This window comes from Aquarana catesbeiana, linkage group LG09 (assembly GCF_042186555.1).
Source record: "Aquarana catesbeiana isolate 2022-GZ linkage group LG09, ASM4218655v1, whole genome shotgun sequence".
In the NCBI taxonomy this organism is placed as follows: domain Eukaryota; kingdom Metazoa; phylum Chordata; class Amphibia; order Anura; family Ranidae; genus Aquarana; species Aquarana catesbeiana.
Genome location: NC_133332.1, coordinates 32239937 through 32253781, shown reverse-complemented (window position 1 = coordinate 32253781; position 13845 = coordinate 32239937). Strand labels below are relative to the sequence as shown.

The window sequence follows — 13845 nt, the reverse complement described above, 5'->3', positions numbered from 1 at the left end:
TCGAATTTGAATTTCTGCAGAGAATAAAATAGAATAGAAAATAAAGGAATAGAATAGAAGAGAATATTATACAAAATAAAAGAAAAGGATATAATAGAGTAAAACAGAACAGAATACAAAATAAAAGAATAGAAAAAAATTGAATAGAAAAAACTGAGTAGAAAGTAAAGGGATGGAATAGAAAAGAATAGTAAAAAAAAAAAGAACAGACTAAAACAGAATAGAAGATAAAGGAATAGAAAAGAATAAAATAGAAAGAATATGACCATGTTCTGAAATGAGAATTTCAAATAGAATTTGAATACAATAGAAAAGAATAGGACAAAAAAGAAAAGAATAGAAAAAAATAGAATAGAATAGCATATAAACTTCTTCCGAAATTTGAATTTCAATTAGAATAAATTCAAATTAGAATAGAAAAGAATAGAATAGAAACAAATAGAAAATAAAATAAAAGAATAGAATAGAATTAAAAAAAACAATAGAATAGATTAGAAATAAAATAACCATTTCCCAAAATTCGAATAGACTAAATTTAAATTGATGGAAAAGAATAGATTAGAATAGAGAATAAAAGAATATAATTGACTAGAATAGAAAATAAAAGAATAGAATAGAAAAAAACAATAGAATAGAAAGAATATAACAATCTTCCGAAGTTCGAATTTCGAATAGAATAAACTTGAATAGAATAGAAAAGAATAGAAAATCAAATAGAATAGAATAGACAATAGAAAAGAATAAAATGTAATAGAAAATATAACAATATAACTGTTTTCTGAAAATTTGAATAGAATTAATTTGAATAGAAATAATAGAATATAATAGAAAACAAAAGAATAGAATAGAATTGAAAATTCAATAGAATAGAACAGAAACAATAAAACCATTTTCCAAAAAAAAAAAGGTTCGAATGGAATTCAAATGTAATTCAAAACAATCAGAATTTTCCAAATTCTGTCGAACTGAGTTAAATTTGACCAAAGTCGGAAAATTTGAACTGATTTAAATAAACAAAACAAATTCAGAAAGTGAATTAAACAAATTTTACTAAACAAATTTATGTAAATAATGCATCGAAACAAAACTAAACACATTTTTTTGTTCTGCACATGTCTAATTCATTGGTCCAATGTGAAGGAGGCCTTAGTGTCAGTGTGCTTTAGGTAGGAAAAAAAGGTTTTATATTTAGTGTCAGCGTCAGTGAGTTGGGATAGAACATAAAAAATAAAATGGGTACTACAGTGGGGACGGAAAGTATTCAGACCCCCTTAAATTTTTCACTCTTTGTTATATTGCAGCCATTTGCTAAAATCATTTAAGTTAATTTTTTTTCCTGATTAATGTACACACAGCACCCCATATTGACAGAAAAACACAGAATTGTTGGCATTTTTGCAGATTTATTAAAAAAAGAAAAACTGAATATCACATGGTCCTAAGTATTCAGACCCTTTGCTCAGTATTTAGTAGAAGCCCCTTTTGATCTAATACAGCCATGAGTCTTTTTGGGGAAAGATGCAACAAGTTTTTCACACCTGGATTTGGGGATCCTCTGACATTCCTCCTTGCAGATCCTCTCCAGTTCTGTCAGGTTGGATGGTAAACTTTGGTGGACGGCCATTTTTAGGTCTCTCCAGAGATGCTCAACTGTGTTTTAGTCGGGACTCTGGCTTTACTATTCAAGAACAGTCACGGAGTTGTTGTGAAGCCACTCCTTCGTTATTTTAGCTGTGTGCTTAGGGTCATTGTCTTGTTGGAAGGTAAACCTTCGGCCCAGTCTGAGGTCCTGAGCACTCTAGAGAAGGTTTTCGTCCAGGATATCCCTGTACTTGGCCGCATTCATCTTTGCCTTGATTACAACCAGTTGTCCTGTCCCTGCAGCTGAAAAACACCCCCACATCATGATGTTGCCACCACCATGCTTCACTGTTGGGACTGTATTGGACAGGAGCAGTGCCTGGTTTTCGCCACACATACCACTTAGAATTAAGGCCAAAAAGTTCTATCTTGGTCTCATCAGGCCAAAGAATCTTATTTCCCACCATCTTGGAGTCCTTCAGGTCTTTTTTAGCAAACTCCATGCGGGCTTTCATGTATCTTGCACTGAGGAGAGGATTCCGTCGGGCAACTCTGCCATAAAACCCTGACTGGTGGAGGGCTGCAGTGATGGTTGACTTTCTACAACTTTCTCCCATCTCCCGACTGCATCTCTGGAGCTCAGCCACAGTGATCTTTGGGTTCTTCTTTACGTCTCTCCAAGGCTCTTCTCCCCCGATAGCTCAGTTGGCCGGACGGCCAGCTTTAGGAAGGGTTCTGGTCGTCCCATACATCTTCCATTTAGGGATTATGGAGGCCACTGTGCTCTTAGGAACCTTAAGTGCAGCAGAAATTTTTTGTAACCTCAGCCAGATCTGTGCCTTGCCACAATTCTGTCTCTGAGCTCTTCAGGCAGTTCCTTTGACCTCATGATTCTCATTTTCTCTGACATGCACTGTGAGCTGTAAGGTCTTATAGACAGGTGTGTGGCTTTCCTAATCAAGTCCAATCAGTATAATCAAACACAGCTGGACTCAAATGAAGGTGTAGAACCATCTCAAGGATGATCAGAAGAAATGAACAGCACCTGAGTTAAATATGAGTGTCAAAGCAAAGGGTCTGAATACTTAGGACCATGTGATATTTCAATTTTTCTTTTTTAATAAATCTGCAAAAATGTCAACAATTCTGTGTTTTTCTGTCAATATGGGGTGCTGTGTGTACATTAATGAGGAAAAAAATGAACTTAAATAATTTTAGCAAATGGCTGCAATATAACAAAGAGTGAAACATTTAAGGGGGTCTGAATACTTTCCGTCCCCACTGTATTTATTCTGGGCCCTACTACAGGTGCAAAGATCATATAATGCACAATTATGTGGTGTCACTGCGATCATCGGGAGTTGGATAATTTATATTGTGGGTTTTTAGTGTGATGTATCATGGTAATGGCATAAAAATATATAGCTAAATTTAAAAAAAGGTATATTTATTACTATTTTGGGCCAGTTTTCTTTTGATAATAAAACCAAATCAGGAGACATCCATTAAAGTGGTTGTAAACCTCAGACATGAAATATAAACAAAGCATATCCCTCTGTGGTGTGTACTTGTCTCAATCCAGAGAACTAAGTGTCATTTCTGTCTGCTGCTTCCTTCCTCTGCTATCAGCATGAGTCACTTCTGACAAGTTTTCCTGAAACCAAGAGAAAAATGGTGACAGGGGAGGGACCTCCAGCTGATTGACAGCCTCAGCTCTGTTCATGTGTTAAGAGGGGTGTGTCCCTTACTTCCAATCAGCTTTCCTCACTGATGTAACTTCAGCTATCCGCCCCCTGCTTTTCAGAGCTGAGAGACCCTCTGTAAATTCTGCACATTGAATGAATGTAGGGGACAGACAGCTGCAGATAAACAGGTACAACTGATGTAGGAGGAATTGTTTCATCTCTGTGTATCATCTGAGGCCAGTCACTTCACTGGGTATATGTGAGGGTTTACATCCACTTTAATATTTACCACCAAATGAAAGCTCAATTTGTCTAGAAATAATGCAATATATTTCATCTATGATACACAAAGTAATTGCGACAATAAGTACAAACTGACTAAAACATGTCAAAGTTGCAAAATTGGATTTGGGCATCAAGGTTTGTTTTGACCTTGGTCATGAAGGAATTAAACCACCAGTGGCAATATCTTTCCATGTGAGTTTCCAGGCCAGCACTCATGCATGGGGACTTCACAGTCCTTTTTGCATTATTCAGTTATTCTATACCAGAGAATGCAGGAGGAGACATGAAAATGAAACGCTACAACTTTAGCATCAGCACCCAAAGTTCCAATAAGTCTTTTACTTAGACACTGGGGCGGTGCGGGCGTCAGCGGTAAATCGGCACTTTACCTCTGATATAGCAGCGCTTTTCAGCCGCTAGTGGGGTGCTATTAACCCCCGCTAGCCAAAGAAAGGGTTAATAGCCCCCCGTGTTGCGGCGCTGCCAAAGTGCTTTGCAGGCGCTTCAGCAGCGCTGCCCATTCATTTCAATGGGTAGGGCGTCTTGCGAGCGGTGTATACACCGCTCCCACACCGCCCCCAAAGATGCTGCTAGCAGGACTTTTTTTTCCTGTCCTGCAAGCGCACTGCTCCAGTGTCAAAGAACTGGGGCGCTCATACTGGGGAGGCCTGAGAGGTGCTTTTCAGGCGCTATTTTTAGCGCCAAAACGACTGAAAAGCTCCCCAGTGTAAAATGGGTCTAAATCTGCAGATATATTTATTTGTGTAGTGTGGCAGCCAGGGTTTTGACCTGCTTTGCATTTTTTTGGATGTAGATGTTCCTAGTGAGATCTGTCTGTGTTTCTCATTCATAGACAAAAGCATTTATAATGCAGCTCCTGCACTGTGTTGGGACTAACTACTGAAACGCATGTACTACATTCAAATGCAAAAAAAACCTAGAAAAATTAGTTTTGTTACGATTAGTTATTTAAATAATTTTGTTTAGTTAAAATTGTCAAATTCATTTTAGAATTTGAAATTCAATTCCACCAAATCGAAAACTATTGAATTAGCGTTCAAATTAAAATTTATTCTTTTCAGAATTCGAGTTTCAGAAGATGGTTAAATTCTTTGTATTTTATTCTGTCCTATTGTTTTTTTCTGATATATTCTATTTTATTTTCTATTCTTTTCGTTTCTATTGCTATTGTTTTCTATTCTATTCTATTCCTTTATTTTCTATTCTATTTTATTATATTCTTTTATTTTCTATTATATTCTGTTTTACTCTAGTCTGTTTTGTTCTATTCTTTTCGAATTTCAGAAGGTGGCTATATTCTATTTTATGCTATTCTATTCTTTTTTTTATTCTACTCTATTCTTTTCTATTCTATTCCTTCATTTTCTATTCTATTCCTATATTTTCTATGTATTCTTTTTTTTATTTTCTGTTCTGTTTTACTCTATTCTTTTCTTTTCTATTCTTTTTTAATTCTATTATATTCTCTAATTTTCTAATTTATTGTATTCTATTCTTTTATTTTATATTCTATTCTGTTCTGTTTTAGTCGATTCTAATATTTTCTTTTTTATTCTATTCTTTTCTATTCTTTTATTTTCTATTCATTTTTTTTTCTTTTGTATTCTTTTCTATTCTATTCCTTTCTATTCTGCTCTATTATTTTCTACTCTATTCTTTTATTTTCTGTTCTGTTCTATTCTATTCTTTTATTTTCTATTCATTTTTCCTTATTTTCTATTCTTTTATTTTCTATACTATTATTTTCTTTTGTATTCTTTTCTATTCTATCCAAATTTGATTTCAAATTCTTTTCAAATTTGATTCAAATTTCATACAAAATTTAGTTTCTTTTTTTTGGATTTGTTTAAATTCGTTACTATTGTAATTTGGAAATTCAGATTCATCCAAATCTCCGAATAACAAAAAATGTATCCAAATTTCAATTCAGAACAAAACGGCTCTATTCACACTTGCATGTCACGTTTTTTCTGTACGTTTTTGTGTGACAGCAGAAGGCAGCCCATTCACTTGAATTGGCTGCCCTACGCATGACAATCGCACAAAAAAAAAACTGTTGCATCTTTACAACCAGTGAGCTTTGCATTTTCTTTTTGGTACATGACATACCTAGCAATGTTTGGGGTATCATTAACAATTAATGGCACTTCAATGGGACACACGCTTTTTGCACATTTCTACGTGTGCTCCTGGAATGCACAGGTGTGAATGGGGCCTAAAAGGCAATGAATGTTCTTACATTAGTGCTTTAGAAACAACCCTGTCTGGTTTAAGAAGTTTAATTGCCTAATTTGCTGTTCAGTTAACTGCAGCAAAGCCAATACAAAAGGAGAAGTAGTTATAGATGTCAAGTATTATATTAGCATGACATTTAAAGCTGGGTCAATAAACAAATATGAAAGTCACTCACATGTTTGTAACTAATACAAGTGTACAATACATTTCATACATACAGGAAATGTTTTTTTACCGGTTTTTGCTTTTGTGAAGTTTGACCGCTGCTTACAAATATCAAGATTATATTTCAGCACAGAAATTTCCTGCAGAGCTGCAGCTGCCTCAAAGCTGGCCACTTCACCAAACTCTGGGAGCCTCCACATGGTCTGCTTTTTATCCAAATCTACATTGAAGAGCTCATCTTTGTCAAACTGAAACATGTATTCTCCTGATGGTTCCAGTGTCTGGTAAAAGCTTTCCTGCGACAGAACATTTTCACCTGTGGAAGGCAAACATCAGTTCATTAATTATATGTAAATATTTGACCACTGCAACAGTTAATATAAACCTGTAATATTTTAAAGTGCTTAACTACTTCAGCCCCGGACCATTTTGCTGGCCAAAGACCAGAGCACTTTTTGCGATTCGGCACTGCATCGCTTTAACTGACAATTGCGCGGTCGTGCAACGTGGCTCCCAAACAAAGTTGACGTCTTTTTTTCCCCACAAATAGAGTTTTCTTTTGATGGTATTTGATCACCTCTGAGGTTTTTATTTTTTGCGCTATAAACAAAAAAAGAGCAACAATTTTGAAAAAAACGCATTATTTTTTACATTTTGCTATAATAAATATCCACAAAAAATATATAAAAAAACAATTTTTTTCCTCAGTTTAGGCTGATATGTATTCTTCTACATATTTTTGGCAAAAAAAATCGCAATAAGTGTATATTGATTGGTTTGCGCAAAAGTTATAGCATCTACAAAATAGGGGATAGATTTATGGCATTTTTATTAATATTTTTATTTTTACTAGTAATGGCGGCGATCAGTGATTTTTATCGTGACTGCGACATTATGGCGGACACATCGGACAATTTTGACACATTTTTGGGACCACTGGCATTAATACAGCAATCAATGCTATAAAATTGCATTGATTACTGTAAAAATGACACTGGCAGGGAAGGGATCAACCACTAGGGGGCAGGGAGGGGTTAAGTGTGTCCTGGGGAGTGATTCTAACTGTGGGGGGGATGGGCTAGCAGTGACACCACACTGATCACCACTCCTGATGAGAGGGAGCAGACGATCAGTGTCCTGTTACTAGGAAGAATGGGGAGATGCTGTGTTTACATCGGCATCTCCCCGTTCTTCAGCTCCGTGACACAATCGCGGGCACCCAGCAGACATCAATTCCGTGGGTCCCGCAGGCACAGAGATCGCGGCAGGCGCGCACACACGGTGGGAAATTCAAAGTAACGTACGGGTACGTTACTTTGCCCAGCCGTGCAATTCTGCTGACGTATTTCTACAGGAGCCGGTCGGCAAGCGGTTAAAGTTTATCTAACTCCCCCAAAAATATCATATATAGCAGCTTACCAATCCTTAGATGTGGCAGCTGTATTAATTTTCTTTTGTCAGGCTTTTTCCCCCCTCTGTTTTCTATTTTTTACCTGGTGATCCAGCAAATATCACACTTCCTGACCCTTCATAGTTACACTAATTACTCCATTATATCTATATAGGGAGCCATGGTTTACACACAGGCTGAACTGTAATCTGTTCTTGCTGGCCATACGCATATATACATTTTCTGTGCTGAGAGTGTGTGCCTTGTGCGCTCTCAGCACAGTTACCTGCAGGTACCAGAAAGCTCCCGATGCATACTTGTGAAAAAACAAAACAAAACTAATATCAGTCCAGTGTGTATATAGTACAATGTCCATGTAAACAAAGGAACTCCACCATGAATTGTAAAAAAAAAACTTCTGTAAAAAAACTCCTCCAGGTGAAAAAAACACACTCTGCTCCCACACCAGTGCCCAGGTCAGAAGCTTACCAGAAAAATGAGAATATTGCTCCACGGTGTAAAATCAATGGTATCCAGTATTTATTAACCACCTCCTGCTCGCACTATAGCCAAAAGAGGTCTACAGCACAGGCTTTAATTGTCGGGAGGGTGTCCATGTACGTCCTCTCGTGCATGAGCTGCCTACACACCCCCTGAGGGGCACGCGTGGCGCGCTCTGTGATCACCAAGTCAATGAGGCTCGGTTGATCACAGATCGGAGTTAGGGGCCGTTCCCGGCCCCTTACCACGTGATCAGCTGTCAGCCAATGACAGCTGATCACGTGATGTAAACAGAAGATTGGTAATCGGCTTATTTTTCTCTCAAGCTGACAGCGTGAGGAGAAAAAAAAAGCCGATCACCAGCTTCTGTCAGAGGGACATCGGTTCCAAACAGCTAGAGCTAATGCCGCCTCATCTGTGCCCACCAGTGCCACCTGCCAGTGCCCACTACTGCCACCAGTGCAAATCAGTGCTGCCTATCAGTGCCCACCAGTGCCACCTATCAATGCCCACCAGTGCCACCTATCAGTGTCCATCAATACTGCCAATCAGTGCCCATCAGTGCCACCTATCAGTGCTGCCTATCAGTGTCACCTACCAGTGCCTCTCAGTGCCACCCATCAGTACCAAGTGCCACATATCAGTGCCCACCAGTGCCACCTTATCAGTGCCTATGAATGTTCATCAGCGCACATCAATGAAGGAGAAAAATAACCTGTTTACAAAATTTTATAACAAACTATAAAACAGTTTTTTGGTGTTTTTTTTTCAAAATTTTTCAGATTTTTTTAGCAAAAAATAAAAAACCCAGCAGTGATTAAATACCACCAAAAGAAAGCTCTATTTGTGTGAAAAAAATAAACAAAATGTCATATGGGTACAGTGTTGCATGACCGGGCAATTGTCATTCAAAGAGTGACAGCGCTGAAAGCTGAAAATTGGCCTAGGCAGGAAGGGGGTTTAAGTGCCCAGTCAACAAGTGGTTAAAAACAATGCTACTCGTATATATAAAAACATAGACAGCACGGTGCAAATCAAACTCCCGAGAGGAATACGCAGATCACTTACACATTTTGTAATACATGATGTTGGCACGAGTGTGGGCTCAAATCCAGAAGTGATTTGTGTATTCTCCTGGAGAGTTTGATTTGCACAATGCTGTTTATGTTTTTATATATGTGAGAAGCACTGTTTTTAACCACTGGCCTCCCATCCACAGTATATTTACGGTGGGCGAGCAGCAGCTCCAGGCTAGGCGACTTACCCATATGTCACAACTTATTTCCAGGTTTTCGGGCGTGCACAGTGTACCCCTGCTGACCTGTGCTGTGATAGGTCACAGCACATATACACTTGTTAGACACATTTAACCTTTTGATTGCACTGCCACCCAGCCAGTGTCATTTGGGGTACAGCGACAGTGTACAATATTATCACTGTATTAGTGTCACTAGCGATGTTAGTGTCAGTTAGTGCTCCTACCAGCCAGTGTCAATTAGTGCCAGATTTCCAGCCACACTATCACAGTCACACAAGTCACTGATCACCATCATTACTAGCATAGTGTCTGAACGGATCGTTATCTTGATCCCAATCAGAACTATACTAGTGTCCCCACTAGTATAGTGTTTCCAAAAATGCACTTCTGTTTTTTTTTCCCCGGAAAAAAGTGCAGAGTCAGTATCATTTTTCTGATCACTGCCACCTCTGATACATTTTCCAAAATACTGCAATGTTAGCAAGATTAGGCCTAATCTCTGCTAGCACGAGCAGTTCATTTTATTTCTAGCACACAAGACGTCTCTGATTGCTAGCCAGGAGCTCTTTTTCTCATAGTCACAACTAGGTACAGTATCTATAAAATTCGTGCCCAAAATGTTGAAAAAAGGTACACTTTTTTTTTTTTTTTTTGATATACTGTAGAGCAGTGATATGCAATTAGCGGACCTCCAGTTGTTGCAAAACTACAAGTCCCATCATGCCTCTGCCTCTGGGTGTCATGCTTGTGGCTGTCAGAGTCTTGCTATGCCTCATGGGAGTTGTAGTCCTGCAACAGCTGGAGGTCCGCTAATTGCATATCCCTGCTGTAGAGTATAAGAGTTCCTATCATTTGAGCCCAGTCTTGCCACAAAGAGTTAATCCAGCTCTGAGCAATCCTCTTTTATTGTTCAGTGAGACAAATCTTGACAAACTGAGAAAAACTTTGTCAAATCCTCCCCCTTGCTGTGAGTGACAGGTGATTTACATCTTGTGCACTAGCCTAAGAGACATGCAGTATTTTTTAATTCCCTCCCCCACTCCTTTCTTCAGCAGCTCTGCAAGGATTGGCTGTTCCACACCTCACCATGATTTGGCATGCTGAAGTCATGTGGTTACTTTCCTGTCTTTTCACTGGATGTTAGAGATCATAGCAGAAGTTCAGTGTAAGAAATACACCAGAGAAATGCATATTGACAAGGGGAGTGTAGAGGTGGGCGGGGAGTCTACTGACATCACGACTCCACCCACCGAGCTCCAGACAACAGACCCACCCACTGAATATGCAGTTTTTCGGGTCTAATAACAGACAGAGGGGAGACATTTGACAGGTAAAGATACATGCAGGAGGCATGTATACCCTTATAGATAACCCCTATGGCAGTAGTTTAGAAAGGATGACATTGGGTTTACATCCACTTTAACCACTTGACGACCGCCTCACGCCGATTTACGTCGGCAAGGTGGCACGGACAGGCAAAATCACGTACATATACGTGATTTGCCTTCCGCAGGTGGGGGGTCCGATCGGACCCCCCCCCCGGTGCCCGAGGCGGTCGTCTTTTGTCCCACGGCGATCGGAGATGAGGGGGAGGCCATCCGTTCGTGGCCCCCCCCTCGCGATCGCCGCCGGCCAATCACAACATTCCTTTGCTGCTGTATGCTAAACAGCAGCAAAGGAAATGATGTCATCTCTCCTCGGCTCGGTAATTTCCGTTCCGGCCCGAGGAGAGAAGACAGGTATGTGAGTGCACAACACTACACACACACAGTAGAACATGCCAGGCACACAAAACATCCCGATCCCCCCCCCGATCACCCCCAATCACCCCCCCCCCCCGTCACAAACTGACACCAGCAGTTTTTTTTTTTTTCCTGATTACTGCTAGGTGTCAGTTTGTGACAGTTACAGTGTTGGGACAGTTAGTATTACCCCCCTGTAGGTCTAGGATACCCCCCTAACCCCCCCCAATAAAGTTTTAACCCCTTGATCACCCCCCATCACCAGTGTCGCTAAGCGATCATTTTTCTGATCGCTGTATTAGTGTCGCTGGTGACACTAGTTAGGGACCTAAATATTTAGGTTCGCCGTCAGCGTTTTATAGCGACAGGGACCCCCATATACTACCGAATAAATGTTTTAAACCCTTGATGGCCCCCTAGTTAACCCTTTCATCACTGATCACCGTATAACTGTTACGGGTGACGCTGGTTAGTTTGTTTATTTTTTATAGTGTCAGGGCACCCGCCGTTTATTACCGAATAAAGGTTTAGCCCCCTAATCGCCCGGCGGTGATATGCGTCGCCCCAGGCAGCGTCAGATTAGCGACAGTACCGCTAACACCCACGCACGCAGCATACGCCTCCCTTAGTGGTATAGTATCTGAACGGATCAATATCTGATCCGATCAGATCTATACTAGCGTCCCCAGCAGTTTAGGGTTCCCAAAAACACAGTGTTAGCGGGATCAGCCCAGATACCTGCTAGCACCTGCGTTTTGCCCCTCCGCCTGGCCCAGCCCACCCAAGTGCAGTATCGATCGATCACTGTCACTTACAAAACACTAAACGCATAACTGCAGCGTTCGCAGAGTCAGGCCTGATCCCTGCGATCGCTAACAGTTTTTTTGGTAGCTTTTTATTGAACTGGCAAGCGCCAGCGGCCTAGTACACCCCGGTCGTAGTCAAAGCAGCACTGCAGTAACACTTGGTGACGTGGCGAGTCCCATAAGTGCAGTTCAAGCTGGTGAGGTGGCAAGCACAAGTAGTGTCCCGCTGCCACCAAAAAGACAAACACAGGCCCGTCGTGCCCATAATGCCCTTCCTGCTGCATTCGCCAATCCTAATTGGGAACCCACCACTTCTGCAGCACCCGTACTTCCCCCATTCACATCCCCAACCAAATGCAGTCGGCTGCATGAGAGGCATTTTCTTTATGTCCTCCCGAGTACCCCTACCCAGCGAACCCCCCAAAAAAGATGTTGTGTCTGCAGCAAGCGCGGATATAGGCGTGACACCCGCTATTATTGTCCCTCCTGTCCTGACAATCCTGGTCTTTGCATTGGTGAATGTTTTGAACGCTACCATTCACTAGTTGACTATTAGCGTAAGGTACAGCATTGCACAGACTAGGCACACTTTCACAGGGTCTCCCAAGATGCCATCGCATTTTGAGAGACCCGAACCTGGAACCGGTTACCGTTATAAAAGTTAGTTACAAAAAAAGTGTAAAAAAAAAATATATATATATAAAATTAAAAAAAATAGTTGTCGTTTTATTGTTCTCTCTCTCTCTATTCTCTCTCTCTTGTTCTGCTCTTTTTTACTGTATTCTATTCTGCAATGTTTTATTGTTATTATGTTTTATCATGTTTGCTTTTCAGGTATGCAATTTTTTATACTTTACCGTTTACTCTGTTTTAGTGTTAACCATTTTTTTGTCTTCAGGTACGCCATTCACGACTTTGAATGGTTATACCAGAATGATGCCTGCAGGTTTAGGTATCATCTTGGTATCATTCTTTTCAGCCAGCGGTCGGCTTTCATATAAAAGCAATCCTAGTGGCTAATTAGCCTCTAGACTCCTTTTACAAGCTGTGGGAGGGAATGCCCCCCCCCACCGTCTTCCGTGTTTTTCTCTGGCTCTCCTGTCTCAACAGGGAACCTGAAAATGTAGCCGGTGATTCAGCCAGCTGACCATAGAGCTGATCAGAGACCAGAGTGGCTCCAAACATCTCTATGGCCTAAGAAACCGGAAGCTACAAGCATTTTATGACTTAGATTTCGCCGGATGTAAATAGCGCCATTGGGAAATTGGGGAAGCATTTTATCACACCGATCTTGGTGTCATCAGATGCTTTGAGGGCAGAGGAGAGATCTAGGGTCTAATAGACCCCAATTTTTTCAAAAAAGAGTACCTGTCACTACCTATTGCTATCATAGGGGATATTTACATTCCCCGAGATAACAATAAAAATGATAAAAAAAAAAAAAATGAAAGGAACAGTTTAAAAATAAGATAAAAAAGCAAAAAAAAATAAAGAAAAAAAAAAAAAAAAAAAAAGCACCCCTGTCGCCCCCTGCTCTCGCGCTAAGGCGAACACAAGCGGCGGTCTGTCGTCAAACGTAAACAGCAATTGCACCATGCATGTGAGGTATCGCCGCGAAGGTCAGACCGAGGGCAGTAATTTTTGCAGTAGACCTCCTCTGTAAATATAAAGTGGTAACCTGTAAAGGCTTTTAAAGGCTTTTAAAAATGTATTTATTTTGTTGCCACTGCACGTTTGTGCGCAATTTTAAAGCATGTCATGTTTGGTATCCATGTACTCGGCCTAAGATCATCTTTTTTATTTCATCAAACATTTGGGCAATAGAGTGTGTTTTAGTGCATTAAAATTTAAAAAAGTGTGTTTTTTCCCCAAAAAATGCGTTTGAAAAATCGCTGCGCAAATACTGTGTGAAAAAAAAATGAAACACCCACCATTTTAATCTGTAGGGCATTTGCTTTAAAAAAATATATAATGTTTGGGGGTTCAAAGTAATTTTTTTGCAAAAAAAAAAATAACTTTTTCATGTAAACAATGAGTGTCAGAAAGGGCTTTGTCTTCAAGTGGTTAGAAGAGTTGGTGATGTGTGACATAAGCTTCTAAATGTTGTGCATAAAATGCCAGGACAGTTCAAAACCCCCCCAAATGACCCCATTTTGGATAGTAGACACCCCAAGCT

General features: G+C 40.0%; 1 protein-coding gene across 2 annotated transcripts in view; it reads right to left on the bottom strand.

The window, feature by feature from the left end:
• The window catches only part of LOC141107478 (RLA class II histocompatibility antigen, DP alpha-1 chain-like), a 55114-nt gene that overhangs the window by 15774 nt on the left and 25495 nt on the right, over window positions 1-13845 (bottom strand). For both annotated transcript variants that reach the window (XM_073598243.1, XM_073598242.1), the window contains exon 2: window positions 6043-6288. In XM_073598243.1, coding sequence (XP_073454344.1) covers window positions 6043-6288 — 246 coding nt within the window. The remainder of the gene's footprint in view (window positions 1-6042; window positions 6289-13845) is intronic.